The 24331-nt window shown below is 39.5% G+C and overlaps 1 protein-coding gene across 2 annotated transcripts in view; it reads right to left on the reverse strand.

Annotated features, from left to right (window-relative positions):
• Positions 1-24331, reverse strand: part of diaph1 (diaphanous related formin 1) — a 132959-nt gene that overhangs the window by 64911 nt on the left and 43717 nt on the right. For both annotated transcript variants that reach the window (XM_015394854.1, XM_015394853.1), the window contains 6 exons: positions 21312-21427; positions 19033-19097; positions 15922-16101; positions 12905-13345; positions 11677-11791; positions 11531-11545 (listed from right to left, as the gene is read on the reverse strand). In XM_015394854.1, the coding sequence (XP_015250340.1) occupies positions 11531-11545; positions 11677-11791; positions 12905-13345; positions 15922-16101; positions 19033-19097; positions 21312-21427 (932 nt within the window). The remainder of the gene's footprint in view (positions 1-11530; positions 11546-11676; positions 11792-12904; positions 13346-15921; positions 16102-19032; positions 19098-21311; positions 21428-24331) is intronic.

Below are 24331 nucleotides of genomic sequence, written 5' to 3' on the forward strand. Positions count from 1 at the left end.
TGAAAGTGTGTTTAGGGAAAACCTCTTCCCTTTTTGCCTCCCCCGCCTTCTCCCTTCCTTCCTTCTCTGCCCTCCCTCCAACTCTCCTTTCCCCAAGAGGCCAGCTACATCTCTTATTCAGTGGGGAGGTTAAAAATTCAAAGCTAAAAGAGAGGAGGTGGACACAGAGAAGGGAGCAGGCTACCTGAAATGGCCAAAAAAAGTGAACAAATGTCTTGAGGGGGTTTTTCAAGTTGTAATCTGAGAAGCTCCTGATGTTGATTAGTTGAGCACATGTGGTAACGGGCGAGCAGGTGGGGTGCCGGATGTCGCAGGGGAGAATCAAGACAGAGGCAGCAGATGAATACAGAGGGACAGGAAGTAGATGTACAGTTTTGTGTTGCTTGGTGTAACTAGCAGAATGGTGAAAAATGAAGGGGCCTCAGAGGCAAAGCAGAACCTACGTCTCACAGAACATGACAAATGCAGAGACTGAGTAATGGAGCAACTGTTTTAGCATTCAAACCAAAACACAAACCAACAGTCGTCAGTGCAGCCATATATTGCAGTTGCACACAGATATATGCATAGGTCAAACATCCTGGCCTAAACAGTTGCTCTGCATATACGGTCGCATGGACACTGGCAGGAAATTAAGGTCAGAAAGTGGAGCGTGGCCCAATCTACTGAGCCTTGTAAATACCATAGGTGTCTGGTGTAAATGCCACTGGGTTATCCATTTTACACACTGCTTCCACAGAATGAGGCACACTGCACCAGCAGATGTGGCAATAAAGGTTTGTAGCACACCCAGAGCTCGCATGCAACCCAGCGGGGCACGAAACACACGCAGCTGCATGGAAGTAAACAGGAGAATGTGTACCTTAAGAGGGAGTGCTTTGTGAGGGGAATTGATAGTTTTAATAAGTATGGGTATATTAGAACCCTCTGGACACAGTCTGGGCCATTAGGACAATAGTCTAATGGCCTAGTAGCACCTAATAACTCACTTTGTAGCCAGCATCAAGTCAGTGGCAGCCTTAAGGCTACTGTGAAACAATCTCACAGCTGGGAGAATTAGACATCTTAATGACATTTCCACATGCCTCTACTGCTGTCGTTTTCCCTTTGAGTGTTTTACAACTTTGTTTTATATTGGTTCTGAACTCAGATCCAGGCCTAACTCACTGGCTCATTTCATATGGGCTCCTTTAGCAAGTAGCAATATGAGTTGAGGAAAGCAGGAGATAAGAAAAAGATGAGAGAGATGCAAGTTAATGCTTGTATCTTGTCAGCTCCATCTTTGAAGTTGTTGCTTTTTACCACTACCTTTTTTTTCCCCTTACGGTATCAGTGACATCAAAGTGGGCAAACTCTAAAGCGCGTGTGCCTGCGTTAGTACTTCTCTGCCCGCAGGGAAGGTAGCTTATATTGCAAATAAAGTAAACAGAGTGCAAGTTCCTGTCGTTTGTGAGCGAAGATAAACGCAATCTACTTTTTGACTCTAATCCCCCCCCCCTTTTTTTCTCCTGATAACTAGGCTTTCTAATCATAGCCACAGCATCATAATGACTTCTGCTGCTCCTCAGCCCATCAGTATCAAAAGCAAAGCACTTCCATTCTCATTTGGACACTTTCGACGAACCTACAGATGTGTTCACAAAGACTGAAGCAGGAATCTATGGAAGGAGGACACATGTGGAGCAGAGAATATGCTGCTGTGACCAGGAGAGGAGTGGGAGGATGGATTGTAGGTGTGCATACATATATGCTTTCATCTCTCATCCTTTCCATCTGGTCTAACTGTGGGTGAAACCAGTCAGAATCCCACTGACAATACTTAGCATCTCAAACAAGCTTGGGACTTATCCAGGAATACCTTAAACACGCACCCAGAGATTACAAACCTACTAAAAGCCCAGCCACATTAAACACACATATTCCCTCATTCTATGTTCAGCTGTCAGATCAATGGGAACATTTACATGGTACAGGAAATAAAATGAGAGATCGGGTCCTTGGCAGGCTGGCTGCTTGGCTAACTGGTCGGCTGGATGTGAAGAGGACTTATTCCTTCTAAAAACAGGATAATCTTCAGGAAAGAGAATAGGTTGAAAGGAGATTAGGGACACACAGCGGTAATGCTGCGGCATGAACACACTTTGCTCATTTGCATGTAAAACAGTGGAGAGAGATGTAACAAGAGGGGAATAGAAGGTAGAGAAGGTGCGGGACTGAAGCGTGTGTGCATGTTTACCAAGATGCTTACATGTGTATGTGCAAATGTACGCGTGTGTCTGAGCATAGAAGCGCCGCGGCGGCTGGCGGCGAGAGCCAATGCGAGCGCGCTCAGATGTGTTTGAACTTGATAAGGCCTGATGAATAAACAGTGCTTTGCGGCTGTTCTGTAAGCATGAAGAGATGGTGAATGAGGGAATGCACGCTATTGCAGAACTGAGGATACATGTTAAGGCTTAAAGAGCAAGCAAAGCCAAGCTAATGCCCCTCTACTACTGGGGCTTCAAGAGGTACAGCTGGGATTTAAACTTAGGCAGTGGGAAGCATAGACACTGAAGTAAACACACAAATACACAGCAAACAAAACCTGATAATAAAAAAATCTCATTTGCATTTCATAAAAACAGTCGGTCTACATTTAGTCCTTATATAGGATATAAGGGCCGTTTAGAATGCTTTGCGCAGGATTTTCGAGGAAAGGCTTTCTAGTTTCAGTAAAAAGGAAGGAAAAGCAATCCTGGGCTTTCCAAACGGTTCTGTTACATCGAGCATGCACTTGCTGCTTTGCAGTTGACTGGAGCGGTAATAATGAAAGCCTCCAGCACCAAGTTCCAGGCTATGATTCTCTGACAGAAGATACTGGCAGGCTCCCTCATGCTCTGGCATATTCTACCTGATGTACCTAAAGCACCTGCTTGTTCCGTAATAGCTAAGGACAAAAAGGTTATTAAGCTGACATGAAAACAGAGTTATTGCAATAAAATCTTGAATTTTTTCATAATTCTGTAAACTTTAGTCACATACAGGGACACATAATATAAACAGGGATCATTTTAAATTTAAACACTTTTATTCTGTCAGGTAATTAACCTAAAATCAATATTACTTTAAAAGTTCTTGAACACCCTGTTTTTTTCTTTAACAAAACAAACAGTAGAATCCTCTCTGCTTCTGTAATGTATTAACCAGTCTAAGGAGCAGAAGAACTCCAGAAATATTTGGTAGTGAAAGAAAATTACCACACTAAATTCATTTTTCCAATAAACGCGAGCCTCCTGTGAGATGGCCCAGCTGTTTTACATTCAAGGTTGAGACCAACTTATTAAACATTCACTAATCTCTCCTTCTGGAGTTCTCAGATATGTTTTTAGAAAGCCTTGAGCCACATTCCAAAATGAATGAAGACTATATTTCTCTTTATCAGCTTCTCTCCCAGGTTTATGTTGGTCTACATTCTCAGCTGTGGTCATCTTCTATGCCTGAATACTCTTGTCATCTCACAGCCTTTACAATAGCTACCTTCATCCTCACTGGCAGCCTTGGAAAACATGTTTTAAAGAACATGATCATTTTAATGCATAATCTCACGCTAATATTTTTTCCCTTCTAAACAATCCAATGTTTATTTCAAGTACATCTTGGCATCCCTATAAGAATGTATCATGTATCTGAAGCCACGTTAAGGACAATAAACATAGGCTATTTTCTTTCAGAAGTACTGAAAACGATCATTAATCTTAAGTAAACTGCATCCAAAATAATTAAAAAGGGAACACTTAAACAACACAATGTAACCTCAATCAAATCAAACTTCTGTGAAATCAAACGCTCCACATAGGAAGCAACATTGACTGACAATTTAACATGCTGTTGTGCAAATGAAATAGAAAACAGATGAAAATTATAAGCAAATTAGCAAGAATCACTCAATAGAGGAGCGGTTCTGTAGGAGGGGACCACAGACCACTTCCCAGTACCTATCCTTTCTGGCTGATGTTTTGGTCCGATTTTGAATGTTGGTGGTGCTCTCACATTCGTAGTAGCATGAGACGGACTCTACAAACCACACAAGAGGCGCAGGTGATGCAACTCATCCAGGATGGCGAGCAGTTGCAAGAAGGTTTGCGGTGTCTGTCAGCATAGTAGCTACCAGGAGACAGGCCCGTAACCAGGATACGTGGAGGAGGCCGTAGGAGGGCAGTGGCTCAGTTTAACTTCCACATTTTTTTCCCACTATAAAGCCTCAAATTTAAGCGGACAGTTCTGAACACAGGTTTTAAGATGGTAAGTGATTTCACATTTAATCGCCAGGTTGGAGCAGCTGTAAGCTCCGATTTTTAATCATTTCAAACAGCTAACAAATTTAAAGCCCATTTTTTCCTACACAACTTAAAAAAGCAGCCCAAGCCTTTATTAAATCCCTGCTGAAGTAATGCAAAAGACTTTAACTTGTGGTTTTCGTTCCTCAATGAAATCTCTTCAGGCGGTCCAGAATGCTGCAGCAAGGCTTCTAACAGGAGACGGTAAGACAGACTGAACTTGGCTTCTTGTTCCTTTAAGAATCCATTTTAAGATTTATTTTGTTGTTAAAGGTTTACATGGTTCCAACTAGCCTTTCCTCAGCTCCTCCACTCCTACTCCTCTTTTCTATGCCTCAGGTCAGTTTATCAGCAACTCCTAATATAGAGGTCTAAAAGGAGGCTCAGAGTGGACAGAGATTTTAACGTTTCTGCTCAAAGGCTATGTACAGAACTTTCTCTTAATATCAGAAGCTAAAAATGCATTTTTATTCCTTGGTCTTTAACATGCAAACATATTTTTGTTTGTTATATGTACAGCACTTTGGCTATAGCTGTTTTAAAATACTAGAATATTTGAAAAAAAAGTAGCAGTTTTCAAACTGGACATTTCTTGAAATACTGAATTGTTTGTGACAATAGCTTATCAAGGATTATGAAAAAATAATGATGAACAATGATATTACACATTCACATTCTGGCTTTCTGTGCTGGAAAAGAATTCTATTTATTTGCCAAACAATTTGGCTTTATAAAATCCCAATTAGGCAAAAACAAAAAACCATCAAAATAAACTAACAAGCAAACAAACAAAAGGGTAGAGACACCATTTCAGTCATTGTGCTGACATTTTGTAACAGTCCAGCAATCAGACTGCGGTAAACAACTGTGATAGAAAAGCAGAAGTGCCTCTGCTCTTTGATTAACACGGACATTTAAAAACAAAAAAACAAGTGTACTCAGAAAAATAGCCAAATGACCTAATCAACACAGCAGCGTAGTTCTCCATCTCTAGGTCTTTTATTTTTAATATATTCCATCTTTGATCCTAATAACTGATTGGGTTGCAAAATTGTGCAAAAACACACACACAGACAGACACACACTCACTCACACACACAGCAGGTATCTTCATGTCGACTGGTACCTCATTAAGGTGAGGAGGCAATGGAGGAGGTAAAAGGAAAAAAACAAAAAAAACAAATACACCACACAGCAAATGGGTCTATGTATTCATCCAGACCCAAACACACCTAGAGAGAACACAATCACACCTACAGAGAGGGAAAATTGATTCCGTCAGAACACAGGGAGATCAAAAGGCTTATTATAATTGGTCTCTAAATGTGGCAGAACTCTCTCACTCTCACATATACCAGCATACAGACAGTGCACCGACAAACATGGATGTATCCTCAATAAATTTGTTATTCACAGGAGGGGAATGTAATACAGAAAGCTGTGGTGACAAGTCTAAATGTGTTGCACGGCGCTGGCAAAGGATCGCAGCAGAAACAGGAAGCAGGGACAAGGCGCTTTAACAGAGCAGCACAAAGAACAGGGAGATTGCTGTAAAGACTGGAGAATTGGGATGTGAAGATGATCCTCCCATTATAAGGATTAATAAGTATATATGCTCCTGGCTCTTTTCTCTACTGAATCAAATTAATCACCACTGCTCCCACTAGCATACCCTTTTCCCTCTGCTCTGTCTGCTTTTACATCACCCACCTCCTCCTCCTCCGTCACTTGCTCTTTCCCTCATTCTTTTGCTAATTGGGCTATCCGAGGTGCCGACTTCAAAAGCTACCTGCCACCAAACACAAAGTCTGCAGAAGTTTAAAAAAAGGACAGTAGTTTGGGATGAATATGTAAATGCTGGAAAAAGACTAATGCTGCCACTCATCTCTTGTACTTTCCAAAACAGACCTTTAAATCCTGATCAGCCAGTGTTATTCCTTTTTATATGAAAGAGAGAAGTAAACAAACACTGAAAGGTAGTAAATAAACAAACCCACTTCAAAGTAAGACATTTTTTTTAAAGTAGCTTAAAGGGAAATACTGGGATAAGCTTACTGCCTAAAATCTTCTGTGCTGCACTAATCGCTTTATAGGCTCACAGCAAATCCAAAACAACAAGGCTGTTTACAGTTACAAATGGTCTAATGAGAAACAGCATATGTCTGACAATATAAAAGGATGATTGATCTTCTAATAATATTGCAGGAGGATTTCAATAGTCATTTCATTAAGGGATAGCTCTTCAAAAGGAGCGTTAAAACAAATCAAGTCTGTGCAGACAGACAAACAAGCTATTAAATCCACTTATTAATCAGGCTCCACTGAACCATAATTAAACCTCATAACATATAAACCCTCAATATGTGGTCTTATTAAAAACTATACCGACAGGAATATTCTAAACATCAATAAGAATGAACAAACAAACACATAAAACCACTTCTTTAAATAAGTCATGTCTGGGTCACTGCTATGAAGGAAAAGTAAACAAATTCGGCTTTTTGAAAATATTTCCAGCTATGGAAATTGAAATCATGGTGTGGAAACTAAAGAAGAGCTTTCCATTACATATATAAAGATAACACTACTTAAATGCAAGATTGGGAAAGTTAAGATCAGCACGCCTATTAACCAGATGGCTGCAGGCTGTACCCAAGCAGATAGCCTGACTAATTGACTAGCTACTATCAGCATGTTTTAATCTCAGTGTTCTTCTATGAAAAGCTGCATGGCGAAAAATGTATCATCAACTTATGCATATTAAGCAAAACTATTACAAATTTTCCACTAAATTTTGTGGGAACTTTTCATTCTTATAACTTATTTCTTCTTGTTAAGAAGAAATAATAATAATAATAATAATAATAATAATAATTTATATATTTAAATAAATGTAATGGGTAAATGCCAGAGATATCGTTATTGTAAGGAAAGAATAATCGTTGTTTTTTATTTTTTATATAAAAAGCAATTTGATAAGGTTTTGATTCAACTCTCAGTGCAAAATGGTAATAGGTAAAACAACTCTGCCTATACGTGGCTGTCTCCCACCAGACCACAAATAAATATAATTCCTCATCTATAAAATGATCTGGTTTTCAGTTTTAGTTCACTCAATAGGTTTTTTGACCTTTTTTTTTCACCTTATGAGACAACTCAAATTTATTCAATTTAATCAAAGTTGGAAGCAAACCAGAATATTAAAATTCCTAGGCCAAGTTACATATCCTTCAATTCAGTTTAATTTGCATCCTACAATTTTTTTATCTCAGACAGTAGGACTAAACCATGCAACTCCAATCATCTCATTGGTTAGCAAAGAATTGCTTGCTTTTATTTTAAAACGGCAGCTTAGTGGGATGAACCAGGGATGACATTGGAGACCAAATAAATCACACATGATCTTAGTATTTGTGACTCCCTTGATTCATTCATTCATGTCAAGCAGAACCCTCCTGAAAACCTGCCCCTTCCAACTTTAACAGGAATAAATGTGTCTCCTTGACTTTATAAAGTTAAAGAGAGGTTGGTATGAAAAATTCGACCTTACTTATCTTTGTTGCCATTTGTCCTCTCCGTCTGCTAAAGGGCGGCTCATTTAATATCGAGGCAGGAAGTCATTTTGGAAGGAAAATTACCCGTAGAAAACTTCTATCTCCTCAGTTCTTGACATATTTTTGCATTAAGTGACTCTATAGCAGATTGGTAAACAGCAAATTGGTAGGAAAAAAATGTCTGTGTGTAAGGTAAATTCATATAACAGCTGCTGCAGAGTGACTTGTCAAAAACAGTTCATACAGGTGCTAAATCAAATCCTGCTGGTTCTTAGAGGTCTCTAAGATGTCTCCAAAAAATATCAGGACAAAAGAAGAGAGTAAATGAAAGTTTTGATACATAAGAAAGAAAAAGGTTTGACAACAAAAACATTCTTAAACCAGATTTCCATCTGACAGAAATTACTTCAACAGTAAGTATTTCTTAGATGTTTACAAATAAAAAAAAAACAACCTGAATGTTGTAACTGTAACTATTCGGTCATATGTTTACATCACTTTTTTCACCACAGTGTTTTTTTTCCATCACAATGTTTTTATCACTTCTGCTTACCTTTTTTAAGGCTGCACTTTAAAAAATGAAAAGGTCTAGAGAGCTGTACTTTATGAAATTTCTTTTTGTGTACACTTGTGTGTACAAAATGACAAAATAAAATCTGTCTAAGTCTACATCTATTACAACCTAGAGCTCAGTTGAAAAGACAATTCGTGAAAACAGCAACAATTTACAGGAGTTTCCACCAAACCATATGACTCCAATAATAACAGATCAGGGGTGCAGAAAAGAGCCAAAGTCGTGAAAAAAAAACTGACACTGATTAGATCAGATGAATTTTAAAAAGAAAAGAGGACTGAGGGAGGGATTTGCAGAAACAGCAAAGGAAGGCAGACCAGGGCAATTAAAATGGTCCAGACAGAAAGATTCACTGACTGAAGAAGCTGAAGGTTGAGCAGCTCATCATTATGCTGACGAAGGCTGCTTTTGAAATCAGCTCAAGTCTACATAGGTCTTTACCATGAACACAATTACTACAGCTATGAAATGCCCATTGTAGTGACATTCTGGCACATCCAATAGCTCAATGTGAAACTGTTTAAATGCAGCTCCAGTCAGATGATATGTGTGTCCCTCCATCAGTTGTCTGGCCCTCCACTAAGCAGCAGAGGTCGACACTTCTGACCATGCCTTGAGCACATTACCCACGCTGCATGTCTATTTTTTTGTGTGTGGCTGTGTGTGCTTGCTCGTCCAGCTGCTGGGCAACTGATGAAGAGGTGGAGGAAGGGTCAGAGTGGGTCGCCAGAGACTTAGTGTGATCTCAGTTTTACAAGGGGACTGGGGAATGAGCAGCACAAAAGGAGGAAAGAAAAACAAAAAAAAAAAGTACTTGGAAAAGAGAAACAGCTTCTGGAAATGTGAGGGAGCTCAGGAGGAATAAATCAGGCCTTCAGCTGTCTCTTTAACACAGAGAATGATGGGCTAAGGAACAAGGTTAAGGCGCATAAGCAGAGCTGGAGCTTAGTGGCGTCTGTGCTTATGCTAATTTACACAGCAGCCAATAATCAACAGGTTTGAAAAAGAGTTTTTTTATTGAAACACAATCCCACTCAAAAATGCATACTTGCACAGAGGTATATTTAAATTGGAATCAAGTCTTTTGTAGCATACCAATACAGTACATGCCATGAAAATCAATAGCCCCTACCTGTCACCAACTACTACCCAAACCCACCCCACTCATCCCCACAGAGAGACAGGTGTGAGGCTATGAAAAGGCCAGGGTGTCTTTATATACAGCGCCTGGAAAAGGTTATTAGACATCATAAGGAACAGGCGAATGTCTGGGCCAAGAAAAAAATAAGGATTCCTGGGAGCATGGGCCAAATGGAGTGTGGATGAGGGGAGAGTCATATTATGGAGTGGCAGGCGAATGTGAGGATTTGATATAAAGGTGGATGCAGATGGGACAGCTGACATTTAACTGACATCAAAAGCTACTATAAGGCGTCTGTGCACGCACTCTGCTGTTTATGTATATAACCTGCATGTGTGTGATGAGTATGGACACTGAAGGTCGGATCAAACCAAATACACACTGTCTGGAAGCCCCTGATGTCCGGGCAATAATTTGAATATGGAGGAGTTGAAGCAGAAGGCTCAGTGACACAGGGACAAGGTGATAGGAGTGGACAGGTGTGTGTGTGTGTGTGTGTGTGTCAGCATTTTGTACAAGGACAGCTGGTGAGGCGTCAGAGGACATCAGTGACCTTCTCCTTATCCCATCATATCCTGCCGTCCCATTGTCTGCCTGCACTGATGTGTTCAAAACACACCCAATGCTGAAGGTAGGTGCAACAACAAAATGAACTACAGTGGATGAGGGGGTGTTATAGACCCCCCTGAAAGTAACTTGTTTTGATTTACACTTTCTGAATAATATCCCTATAAAACCAAGCTTGTAGCCCAACAAAGATTGAGGTACAGATAAAGGTCTGTAGCTCCTAAAAAATGTTTCTTCCTTGGTTGCACTTCCTGGTGTGGCATAAAAACGGTTTATTATGTTCCTACCTACAATGGCTCTGCCTGCTGCTAAAGCTAAATCAGGTAGCATTAGGCACAGCCTAGACAACTCTTAAGTTTTTACCAACATATCAGATTTATTAACAGTATCTGTACTCACAAAACAGAACTTTTAACACAAAGATGTTCCTCCTGTGTTTGGGAAGTCAATATGTGACTGCTGGTTATGCTGACGGCCAGACAATAATGTTAAGAAGCTTGGATCTCAGCCATCATCTTCCTTAGGGCTCTACAGTTTGAACTGTTTTCTCAGTTGAACATCTAAATGAGGGAAAATCTCCAGCAAAATGAGAAAAAGCGGCTACCATAAAAAAAAAACACAGTAGACCTACTTTCTGTTACCATTTGAAGACAACTTACTTCGTTGACCACTGCCCCAATGCAACTATTGCATTTGGCTTGAGTGAAATCTTTAAATGAATGAGACGACAGCATGGTTTCCATGACAAATGATAGTAAAGCTAATGTCAGTGTGCTGTCAGATCCAAAACTAAGGATAGGGAGGTTCCAGCAGCTCTGCAGCTAGGGTGACCAGATATAAGGACACTAATGTGGGAGAGCTAGGATGCTTATGAGGGACCGAAGCAGATTTTTCAGCTGTGCGTCTCTTCTGTGACTTATTTTGCTCCCAAGAATCAAATTTAACTGACGTCAGATTAGATTCATACCAGTTCATTTGTTGAACATTTCTCTTAAAAAGTGTTGAAAACATAGCACTTTTAAACAATTAAGGCTAAAATCAGAACATGACATTACCACTATGGGGAAAATGGGAATCAAATATTGCTTTACCTATTATTAATATTGAATAAATACATTTTATAGTAAAACAAAATCCTCTCACAGTTACAATCGGTCAGCCTGCATTTAAAATGACAAAAATCTGACTTCATAAAGATGTGATATGGTTGAAGATGAGGGAGATGTAAACATTTTGTTGCACCCAACTTAAAAAGTTACTCACAGTAAAGCAACCAGCAGAAAATTGGTGTGAAACCCTGCTGTGTAGCGGCTAACAGACAGAGAGAAGTGGGAGAGGAAATGTGTGTGAAAATCAGTGTGTGCAGTAATAGGCTTACCTTTGCTACCCTTTGCTATTAAAAAAATAGAGGAGTGGGCATCAATGATCATGGAAAAAAAGGGGAAAGAAAAAAATAATCCTTAATATTTTGAAATGGAACTTTAAAAGAAGTGAGCTAAACACACAAAATAAGAAAAAACTTACGCTTTGTTTGGGATGAGAAGGTTAAGGTAAGTTTGGCAAAGAGTTCACTGCTTTGAAATTTTTCCTCATTAGCCTTTGTCCAAAAACTGTTCTCACTTAGGTCCTCAGGTCCGATCTAAAAAGGACACGGGTCACATATACAGAGAGAAAAATGGAAAGAGAAACAATTAAAAACAGGAACAAGGATTTAAAGCCTTTACATAATCATTTCTTCAACATTCTTAAAATGTTCATCTGAGCAGCTGAAATACGATAAAACCAGTTGATAAAGAATTCAGTGGAAATAAAGAAATTGTCAGGAGTGTGATGCTAGAGAGGATGATGGATGGGAGATAAAGAGGAAACAGAGGAGAATTTCATTTTCTCTAATTACTTCACACACTTCTATAAAACAACCACAGCTCAAGTTTGAAAGAAGCTTTCCTCCACTCTCAGAATCCTTTCCCTCCCTTAGTTTTATGAGTATGTTTTCACACAAGACAAAATTAACTCAGCATGTTTTTCTTCCTTCTTCCACGTTCTAAGTTTTCACATCAGGAGGAGAAAAAACCCAGAGCAAAGGAGAAAGCACTGGTAGTAAATTTAGAGATATCAGGCCTTTCATTTTCGACAGAGCCTCAGGGATGGGCTTTAAGAGAAAAAGACAGTGAGTGAGGCAAAAGAAATGTGATATGGCAATGAGTCGAAGGAGCCAGAAAGAAAGCAAGAGTGCATTCAGGGGGGGGAGAAAAAGGAGACCCAAGCCATGAAAAAAAGGCCATTTAAATTACAAAAGAATACCATCCTTTCTAGCAGCAATTTAATTATCTTTCAGTGGCGCAGTTAAAAGAAGGAGGCTTATTAAAACTCAATTTCTGTGACATCCTTGTCAAACCCTCCTACCACCCCAACAAAGAAGGAGTGAGAAAGAGAGAGTAAATGCTGATGAAGTCTGCTTTAGCCATTAAACAGTAGCTTTAGGCTAAAGAAAGAAGGAAGGACGTTTTGATGTTTTAACCATCACAGAGGAGAGAGTGTTGAAGAACATGAAGCACATAGTCATGAGATACACGTATGCATGGAAGCTACTTTTGGTGAATATTTTACTAACAAAAGCTCCAGCTTACATTTTAGCTCCAACAGAAGCTCCCTTAAAATAAAAGCTGCACTCTTCAACAATGTTCTAATTAAACTCAAGGCTGCTAAATGGTTCATATAAGTTTATTAACTATTTTCTGTCAGCACTGACCTTACTCCAGTTGGCTCTCTTCAACTGGACCTCTGGTTTGTATTCTTTTTTAGGCTGGAGCCCAAAAGGTAGTGCAGGTGGTGCAGGAACTCCAAAGCCTGGTGGAGGTGGAGGCACACCTGGTCCAGGTGGTGGAGGAGGAACACCAGGAAGTGGTGGTGGGGGGGGAGGCCCCATTCCTGGAAGGGGTGGAGGTGGCGGAGGAGGTGGAGGTGCCTGACCAGGAAGAGGAGGTGGGGGAGGAGGGGGAGGTACAGCAACGGTAGCCGCACCCGGTACAGGTCCAGATGGGGGCTGAGAGGGAGGAAAAGCTAGGTGGCCCGGGAGAGGCGGAGGAGGTGGAGGGGGAGGAGGAGGAGGCAGACCAGGTGTTGGCACGGGAACAGTAACTGTAACAACCTTAGTTTTGGCCTCCTCCAGATCCTTTGACAGTTTTTCAATCTGTAGGCAGATAAGCATGAAAAGAAGCATCATTAACACATAGCATAAACAATACTCCCTGCCTGGGAGTATTGTTTATATAAGAGAGGAATCCGTTTTTTATTGTGCTAGAGCTAAAACACCAGACTGGATCTATGAAAATCATTTGACTCTCCACTAAGTTTTCAGAGCATTCCATGGAGTTTAGACTAATAAGAAAAACTATAAAGAAGTTGTCTTATATTGCTCAATGAGAAGCAGCCCATCAGATCCCAGGGTTTCTATGGTAGCAGCCTCCTTGACTTTAGATGTGTGAAAGTTTAAATGAATTCATTGCATCCTACAGTGCAGCAACATGAAATAATTGATTAAATCATTAAATAATAATATCAAAATTGTATATATCAAAATTAAATCATTAAATTTAATTGATTATATACTTGAAATAAATTCTCTATTTCCAGTTTTAACAAATAATGGCATATTTGAATAAACATATCACAAGATATTTTTTTATTTTGTTGTGGCACCAATCACCATCCAAAAATATATCAGACAGACCAGAATCAATAAGAAAAATAATTAAAATGATAAAAAAAAAAAACAGATGGAGAGGCCATCTTTTGTAAAAAAAAAAAAAAAAAAAAAAAAAAAAAAAAAAAAAAAAAAAATCAAAGTGCCTTTAAGGGTTTGCATTGCATCATTTACTTCTTGTTTCATACATGTTTAGGTTTAAGGTCAGATTAAATGTGAAAAAAGCTGTCAAATAGTCTTGTCTAATTTCCTTCAGAAAAACCTGGAATATACACAGTTGTCCTAGGTTTCTATTGTTTTCTATTGCACAAATGTTAAATGCAGAGGAAACCACAATAAAAAATACTAAAATTATGTCTTTATTCTATGTAGTAGAATCTGGTTAAAGGCAGTGCAGAATATGAAGATGATGTCTACGTCCCTGTCTTTTAAAGCCAAGAACTGCAGCCAGACTTAAATTCTAAATTGTATTTTGTGTATTTTCTTTACAGGACAGGAAGACATTAAGGCCCTGACAAAGACCCCTGAAACCATTTTGTTCCATTTCATCCTTGCGAAAAGCATTTTCCAAATAAATAGAATAACTAAGTGGAAAAAAAGGAGAACAAAAGAAGTAAAGTGAATATAGCCTAAAAAAGATTTAGCATTATGAAGAAAAGAGATGGAAGTAAGAATTTAAGTTCCAAAGGAAATTCAAAAGAAAAAGTTTTAAAAGTAGAGGATAAAGTTCTAAATTAGAAGCGAGTCTGTAATGAATTTTTCATTTCCATACTAAAGTACAGATTACAGTATTTACATCAGTAGCTGCCAAATTTTGGGAAAAGTGTCCAAGTCATTAAAGTCAGTCAGCTAATAAAAGCTAGTCAGCTTTTGAATATTGATATACCAAACACGATTTAGAGCCTAGTGCACACCAAAAAGCTAATTTCCTCTATGCGCCTTCCTGTATTTGGAGTGAAAACATTGCGTGTGTGCATGCGTGCGTACATGCAGGCGTCTGAAACCCTGTCCGTGTGCAGCAGTGTAACAAATTGTCTGCCTTGTTTCCTCAGACTTTGAAAAGAAGACGGTAACAGACAGAGGGAGCCCTTCAAGGCAGGTTTCTTTAGTCCAGCAGCAGATGTAGGACTGGGCACTGCATCATAAGAGAGATCTCTACATGTGGAGAAATCTTCCATCGGCAGCGCCTCAAACACAGAACGCGAGCCATCTTCGTATGAGAAGCTTGTTTGATGCCTGGCTCGTGGTGCTGCTGACTCTTTGGACAACTGTCTGTTTATGTTTGTTTGGAGCCTCTGTTTGATGAGAAGTTGACTCTGCTGGCGTCAGCTGCTGTGGATGAAGCTCATGTTGCAAGTTGGGTAGTTGTCCAAACGGAACACACACACACAGAACCATCTTCATAAAGTTAACGAGCACACGTGCTCAGAGGCAGACGGTTCTGGGTCACTTGGTGTGTTTGTGAGTTTGTTTGTCACTATGAGGCAGAGTCCAGCTGGTGTGGCAGCAGGACACTGACAGCTAAACAATCCTCATCTTTGCCTCCCCATGAATGAATACACAAAGACACACAAACTGCATGTGTATCTTGGCCTTAGAAAATATGTCTGTCCTCACGCCATCGTGGGTTTTTTTCTTCTCGTTTTAGTCTCTCCGAATGTCTCGCTTTTTATCATTTATAAGGATCCCTAATCTGTAAGGAATTTGGCAGGCTCCTGCAATATCCTTTCATTTTTCTTCCCTTCATTTGCTGCGTTTCAAAAAATCAACTTTGCATACCAGGCTCCAGTCTTAACGCGAGTATTCTCTAGTTTCAGCAAAATGAAAGATTGTGTTTTTCAGCATCTTTAAGTACCTAATGTCATAAAGATGCATAGTTATTTGCATATTTGTAGAACATGCTATTAAAACCTGTATACATCAAGTTCATGTTCTTTGATGCCACACTGATGAAAAAATACATGTTATAAAGCTTCCTTATAAGATTTAAAATTGGCTCTTTAAATATCAAAAAGACTTTCCTGGTTAAACAAAACAAAACATTGGGTTGGGTTTATGTGTACCTGGTTTTGCAAAGAGCCTAGCTGTTCCTGCAGACTTTGGTTCTCCTTTTCTCGCTCCAGTTTAGCAGAGGCCAGCTGTTCTTTCTCTTGGCACATGTCCTGCAGCTTCTGGTCATAATCACCCTCCAGTTTCTTCATCTCCACCTGCAGCTCTTGGCGCGTCGTCAGCTCCGCATTCAGCTGATATGTATTTAAGTCATGGTTAGAGACAACAAATATTTAGTATACTGGAAAAGAAAAATAGTGTGAAAAAGTACCCGTGTCGTATTTGTAATTTGTTGTCACCAGGTGTTATCGGGAGAAAAACGCATTTCTCCTTCATTTCATGAGGACACTCAGAAAAAGGTCACTAAACCCTCTGGGCTGAACAGAAATAATGACTATTCAAATTGTTAATCTGAATGTGTTTGCTACTTTAAAATGCAATTAGGGAAATGTTTTCTGGAATTTAATGAACCCAGTAATGTTTGTAATTACACTCGTTTGTACAAAATACAACATGGGACTCCAAAAGAAATTAGGATTCCATTACAGCCCCCCACCACAAATGTACTTAAACCCCTTAAAAATCTTCACTTAGGTTACAACCACAGACTTTATTTTATTGGGCCTTGAGATATATATATATATATATCCACACAGTAACATATGAATGTGATATTCCAACTTTGATATGATTAGGTAAGATTATCTAAAAACCGGTATGCATGCATATTCAGCCCCATCAAGTCAGATACCCCTAAATGCAGGGAGTATAAAAAGTTATCTAAATACACTTAATTCAGAAGACATAGCTGATGTTTGATTTAATGCATATTTTCAGCTGTTCTCTCAGTTTGTTAGACAATATGAATAAATCACATCATTAATGCTAAACTGTTTGTAACTGTATAGCTCTGAGGACCTCAAAGTGCTTTACACTAACCAGGTGTCAATGCAATCGTAACACCAGGTCCTCTGACCATCAACACCAGACAAGGAGGGTGAAGTGTCTGTCCAAAAGGCGCAATGACTGCGACCGACAGAGGAGCAACCCACTGGCTACAGACATACAACTACATCCTGAGCCACAGTTTGAACGCAGCACACCGTTTCAATTTTAGCTTTTTTTCTAGAGGAGAAAAAACGGTATTCTAAACCTCTCTTAAGTCCCTTTTTGTTGCAGCCAGAACTCATATCCATTATCCCAAACTGGAAAACACAAAACATATGGACACCTACTAAGAATTATCAGAGCATAAAATTACTTTAAAAGTTGCAAAGAGGACCATAGTTACTCCAGGGGAGCTCAAGAAAACATCTCCATTGGGGAAATCTGCTGACAGCTGAACAATTTAGAAAAAAACTTTAAAGTTCCCTCTGCCCTTCACCACAAGCCTTGAGGTGGTCAGAGCAACCAGGTGAGAATGGCTGATCTGGTCAGATGAAAACAGAAATTGAGTCTGTGGGCTACATGCAAAACTCTGTAAGAGAGAAAACAAAACCCTAAAGATCGCCAAACACCAAAATAAAACATTGGCTGCAGCTTCCTGCTGTGAGGATGTTTTTATTTAGCAGCCAAAGGGTTAGCTGGTCAGAGATGATAGGATGGGGCCAAATGTAGAGGGAAACCTGTCATTCCAGAGGGGAAATGACCCTACACATACAGCCAGGTTAAAACAGAATGGCTTAACTGAAAGCATTTTAAAATGGCTGAGTCAAAGTATAGAACTAAAAAGCAATGAGAACCATTTGAATGGGGAAACAAAGCTCAGTCTGTGTACAGCTGATTTAGACATACCCTCAAGGATTTGCAGCTGTGCTTGCTGAAAGAAAATCTAGATTTTATGACCAATTCTACATTTTCTTCCATTTCACATCTGTTTTTTACATCGCATAAGGCTAACCACAAAAAGATCCAATAAAAAAAAAGTTAGTGGTTATAACCTGTCAGAACATACAAATGAAATGACTAAGTATGCCTGCAAAACAAAAGCTGGTTGAAAATGAAAAGGAAATGCCATGAGACTAATATTAAGTAATAACCTTTTGAGTCAACTAAAGTTTATATCAAAAGTTTATATCATTTTGAAAATGTCAAAAGAGAAGTAAAATTTTTGATTTTGTTTATAGAGGCAGCCGCTCTTACATCTTTGGTTCTCTAAGAAGCTGTTGAAGCTTTCTGAGAATTTCTTGCAGTTTAATTCTTTTGTTTTGTACAATAATTCTCTCTGAAAATTACAGGCAATTATAAAGTGAGGATGCCTGAATGCTTTCAAATGAGCGCTCTTGTTAGGGTTCCTCCACGCCTTCCCCTTCATTAAAAAAAAACATCTTAAAGGGTTTTTTTGTAATTTTCTCACTTATTTTAACACAATTTTGAAAATCATTTTCTCTTAGACACCTGACAAACAGGATAATATATATAAAAAAAAGAGAGCTGAACACATGAAGACACAGACACACACACAGCTGTTTAATTTGCGGAAAGCGGATCCGTTACTCTCGCTGTCAGCAGCCTGACAGCCTTATCCCTAATTCCTGCCAAAAGGGACTGCTTGCAATTACCCCATCATGCTCAACCAGCAATATGACGCGTGTGGTCCATGACAATTAGACTTCACAGAGCGCCTGCTTGCTTGGATATGCGTCTTGTCGATTGATATGATCCCACATGTAACTGTGTATTATGAATGAAGACTAGTTTTTAGCTTCTTCTTTGCAATTATCCTGTCACTGGGACAGAAGCATCACGTCAGCGACGAGCCACAATCAAGGCATTTACCCCCCTTGTGTGATCGAGTAAGCGTGTGTGTGCCCGTGTTTGTGCGTGCACTCGGCTGTCTGGGGGCTTTCAGGAGTGTAGATGCTCATTTTCAGTCAACATCCCTTTCTCACTTTTTGTCATTTTTCATCTTATGTCAGCCTGATGATAGCCAGCCAAAGATTCATTACAATACAATCAATTTAGTGAAGCTGAAGGACGTTTTAACAGTATTTATTCATCGTCTATATTCTGTTATGGGTTACATGACAACAAGCTGATAAGTTTGTTTCTTTTTATTTGCTTTCCATTTACCTCTCTATGCACATTAATTATCGTACAGTTAAGTAGAGATGAATGGACTGTACCTTCTTCTCCAGATCTGTTGCTTTGGCCTCACTGGCTTCCACTTTGGTCTTATCCACCATGTTGTCTATGGACAGAAACAGGTGGGGGGAGGAGAGAGAAACCAGAAGAGAGGTCAAAGATAAGATAATGATTTTGACGACACACTTCCATGCATCGAGCCTCGAAACCATTTTACCCTTCAGTGTGGTACAAGGATTGTGCACTCACATAAATTCACAGGATCGAGACCATCTGTCTTCCTATTGTCCCTTTTATCACAACACTTGGGAGTCAAGATCCATGAGGCGATTGTAGAGGCATCTCATTACAACAGGATCCTTTGTGTTCCACGCTGCTTTTACATATTACCTTTTAAGCCTTCAACACCACGCACCTTTGTTTTTCCCTTCATGCAGGATAAATGGCTGCTATGGGAGTTATGTATGATCAGATTTGCTTCTTAGCAGAGGACGGGGTGAGGAGGACACCTGATGACCAACAGGATGCCTTTGCAGCATAATTGCAGGTCAACAGGTGGCTCAGAGATGGTGATGGAGCTAATTAATATGAAGATAAATGCCACAATGTCACTGGATCAAAGGCAGCTTATGGAGTTTGAGGTGGGTGGAACGGAGGACAGTGAGGCTACGTGGCCACACTAAAAAAGAAAACTTCAAAAATCTATATGGTTAATTGGAGAGTAACTCATAAAGATGGAGGCGATAAAAGGAATATGCAGGAGTGGAACGGATTAAATGAAAAAAAATTTATGCTTCAGGGGAGGATAAGCTGAATGAAACCAAAGATCAAGACTAGATTTCCCACATAAAAACATTAACTTAAGATATGGATCTACATGCGATTTCAGGGTGTTTTTGTGTACAAGTTTACGTGGTTATTGGATGTGGATTTGGTGGTGGGGGAGAGGCTCATGGTAGCTAGGCTAAATGGGACAAACTTTGAATAGACAGCACAGAGGGAAACAGAATGTGGTGGAAAAAAAAACTGTGCTGAATTTTAGAGTTCAAAGAAAAACACTAAATAATGCATGCAGGGCAGAATTGGGCTGCTTTCCACCAATAATAACTCTGACAGGCTTAAAAGAGGCCAGCCAGCCTGCGTGTGTCGGGACGCATTTAGAAGCTGTGCAATTAGAGTCTCCTGCAGTGAGCAACAGAGACCCGGCATAAAGAGCGATGAACTCGTTAGATGTGGCCTGCACCTGCATTTGGCTTCATTTTAGCCACCTGCAGGCGCTGATCTTCAACAGCCGTCACTCAGGTTAGAGAAAATCTGTATTCAGACAAATGTTTACACCTATTTTTTTTCCCTTCTCAGGAAAATCCATGTTATATTTGTATTCAATGGAGAGTGACATGAAACAGATCTCACGGATCAGTGGCAATCACAAAGTCAACTTTAATCCCCTCCCCCGACACCTTCCTGATGGCGGATTAAGGTCCGTGTCCAACCATTTCAGTCTCCTCTAAAATCTGACAGCCATTCCCACATATTGCTGTGACTGACCAGCTTGTCAACCATGAATAACTGGTTTAAACCTTAAGCACATTTTTTTTTCAGTTAAGCGATCTGTGGCGCTTTTCAATCAGTAAACACTGTGGAGTAGTTTACTTTTCATCCTAAAGACATCCCTCCTTTAATGATAAAGCATCACCGCCATCTGTGGAAATGCTTTTCCGTTTATCTCTCAAAGAGGCTATATGGATCTGGTAGAAACATCCGAGGAAGCGAGTTCTACAAAGCAGTTTTGACACACCATAAATCAGTCCTAATACTTTGATTCCCAGAGAAAAGTGTGTGTCATGCCTGCAGCTGGAAGGGATGGTGTGCCCCGCAGACAAATGAAGATGGGCACTGCTGGCTGGGCTTTATTTATGCACTCTCCATCTCAGCATGCAAGCTAAAATACAACAGCAAAATGCTTTTGGATTTGTAGCGAATGGAAAAAGCGAGTTTTTAATCTATTCCTTCAAGAAAAATGTCTTTTGTACAATTTCCTTGTGTTGTTGAAACCTGTAGCACCATTCAGCCTATACTGATACCCACTCTCTGGCTCCACCTTGTGGTTTAACTAATGATCAATGCAACCTTATGAGTAAAAAATACAGCTACTTTTTCCATCAAAGAAGTTTATACCCAAGTATTTCTTTTGTGGTCTGTTGGTTTTCTGCCTTATTATTCAAAAGGTGAAGTGCATTCCAGTACTGGAGTAGGTGGAAAAATCTGGAAGCTAGTGTGTTCAGGGATGGAAAATCCAAGATCGTCAGAATGTTCTCACCTATCAAACCTTCGATGTCGAAGCTCAGCTTGCGGCACTTGAAGTCGGGGTCTGACCCATTCTTGTGCAGCACAATCTGAGCAATACATTCATCTATCAGCTTGTAGTACTGAGGCCTGTTAGGAGCAAGGAGACATGCATTTATCATTAGACACATTTTGAAAACTCTCTTTGAGCACTATTTTTTTACATTACTTTTCCCAGAGGTAATGTGTAAAATAAAGCAAACGTATGTCGTCAATGGCAACTGTTTTTTTTTAGGTCGTCAATAACAGAGGCTCTGACTCCGCTCAAGACAAATCATGTTAGGCTGCTCAGGAAAAATAGAATGTGTGAGCACACCTCCTCTGCTACTCTGTCTTTGAAACAGAGATTGGATGTCTGTGCGAGCAGGGCAGTTTGAGTTTCTTGTCACTAAGATTGATTGTGTGCAACTGCTTGTGCGAGAGCAGGCTGGTTTGGGTCCGGCGTCAAACGTCTGATCAAACCAGCTTCATGCAAGACACTCCATTTCAGAGGTGTCTTATTCCTTGACCCCATTAAATGCTGCCAGATTTAAAAAACTCAACACTATTTATTCTATTACTGGTCTCTCCTCTTACTTTGCTTTTGTTTCATGCTTATTTCGCTACTTCACTATACTTTAAATGTGTTTTTCTTTTTTCTTTTCTTCCTACAGCTGAGATTTATCCGTGGAGCGAGAGAGACATCTAGTGTATGAATAAAACTTTGTCCATAGATTTTGCCATTTTTAACTCATCTTGAGTACATTAAAATGTGCTAAAAATGACTTATTAGACCATCTGGTAAGGCATGGCTTTATTTCCATGCATAAGGAACTTATGGGATTCTTTAACCACACTAATGAAAGTCACTACACATATGCACTATGCAGATATAACTACAGAAACCATATATTGAGCTCTGATCCATTAAATTCCATTCTTACTGAGATACTTGAGACTGAACCAACCATGACAGAAGAAATGGGAGGTGGGTGGAATCAGCAGGTACTCCATGTAGCAATTTACCACTACTCTCCATTTTCCCTGGATTATTGTCTCACAGTCTGAGCCTCCGTTCTCCTTTCATCTCTGTATTAACAGAGCTGTACTTTGAGCCATTCTGAAGCCCTTTCTCCTCCTCCTGTTTTCTATACCTCTTTGGATCCCATTACAGACCACCTTTGCTGTACATCAGCTTAATAGAAAAACTTGTTAGAGACAACAGAAAAAAATAAATAAAATCAGCTTATTTTCCCGACCCAATCCTTTTTTTCAAATTAGCTTGCCCAGCTATCGATGACAGTTTTATGTCTAAACATCATTCAATGCACTGGAAAAACATCCAGTTTGCCCTATTGAAACAGGTCGTCTTATTGTTTTTTCTTTCTGTGCTTAGAAACAGGCTGCAAATCATTTTTAAATTAAAACACAGAAACACACAATGCTCAGTAAATAATAGTATTCTGCAGTGCTTTTGTCATTTAATCATTTCTTCCCCTTTCCTTCCTTTAAATAAAACTCCAAGGGGCTTTGGAGGACAAAGAGCGAGACATTAGCATATTTCTCCTGATAAGTGTGGATGGTGCTCAATTCCATTAAAATGAAACTGGACTTCTTTGCATTTATTAATTTCAGTCTCGATAAGACCCTCTTGAAAACAAACAGCAAATGGAGAAAACGGCTGGAATGAGGGAGATGTGAAAAAAACAAAACAAAATATAACATATTTTGAAATTCTCTCCATCTTGGTGACACTGACATTATTTCAGCAGCACACGGCTTCATTTCTACCAAAATATACTGTGATTTATTACCCACGTGATGAGTAATTGTTCTAAGCCCTGATCGAACTGGATCATTAATCATTTCCTTTTAATACACTGACTCTGGTCTAAAGGTGCATCTTTATACATTATTTTACTGAAGGGAATTTATTTGACCAATTAGACAAATGCAACTCATTATTTACAGAGAGGTTAATCTGTGCTTTATCAATGATATACTGATGGCGTACGGTTGATGCAAAACACATTTTCCCTAAAAAAAAAAAATATTTTTTTCAGTAAAGATTGTGATGGCTTGTGAAAGAGGAGTCCATGTACTATGGAGATCATAAACTGTATCATTCCTATAGGCTCCTATAGACCGGAACAACAGCATCTATTCAGTGGGGTATAGAGATAATCAGCCTGAGCTCTGCTGAGGTAATGAGGATCACCAGGCTGCTGAATTCATCCAGTTCATTGTTTGTGACTCGCCTTCCTCCTGAAATATTTATTGAGGTTAAACTTGCTATTAAATCAGTGGAGCAACACCATGGTCCACAAAGCTCTTTTTTTTCCCCCTTTTTTCCAACTTTTATTGTCATCACACTATCACAAGTACAGAGCAATGAAATCAACTCTCTGCATTTAACCCATCTCCTTGGGGGGCAGTGGGCTGCCATTGTGCGGCGCCCGGGAAGCACTGTAGGGTTAAGGGTCTTTTGCTAAGGGACCCAGAGTGGCAGTCTGTGGGAGTGGGGCTCGATCTCAGAACCTTGGTTTCAAAGCTCTATGCCCTTACCACTAGGCCGCCACTCCCCTTGCACCACTAGTAATAAGAGTTTTCCAAGTCCTTCGAAAATGAAGTGAACAGTGGATCATTATCAGCTGAAGCTCCAGCAATAATCAGAGACTATTTACATCATTGTGAAATGACTCTTTTTCCAGACTCTGAGGTCTTGTTTTTACAAATAAATTCACTTTAAGAGAGAACCTGAGGATAACTGGATAACTCTTAAGGCAGTCATCAGGCTTTTTCATCATTACCTAATTTATACGATGAATACAACATAACACCAGTTTAAAATATATTTGTTTTCCACAATAATATTCAATTTCTGAAAAAGATTTAATTGTGCATTTTTATCTGTAAATTATAATCAGCAAATTGAAAGAAATGCATGAAATAAATCACTATGTGTAGTTAATTTAAAAGTGATGCAAGTTCCTTCTGCTAATTAGGATTACTAAA

Source organism: Cyprinodon variegatus, unplaced genomic scaffold (genome assembly GCF_000732505.1).
Source record: "Cyprinodon variegatus isolate N-32 unplaced genomic scaffold, C_variegatus-1.0 Scaffold711, whole genome shotgun sequence".
Lineage (NCBI taxonomy): Eukaryota > Metazoa > Chordata > Actinopteri > Cyprinodontiformes > Cyprinodontidae > Cyprinodon > Cyprinodon variegatus.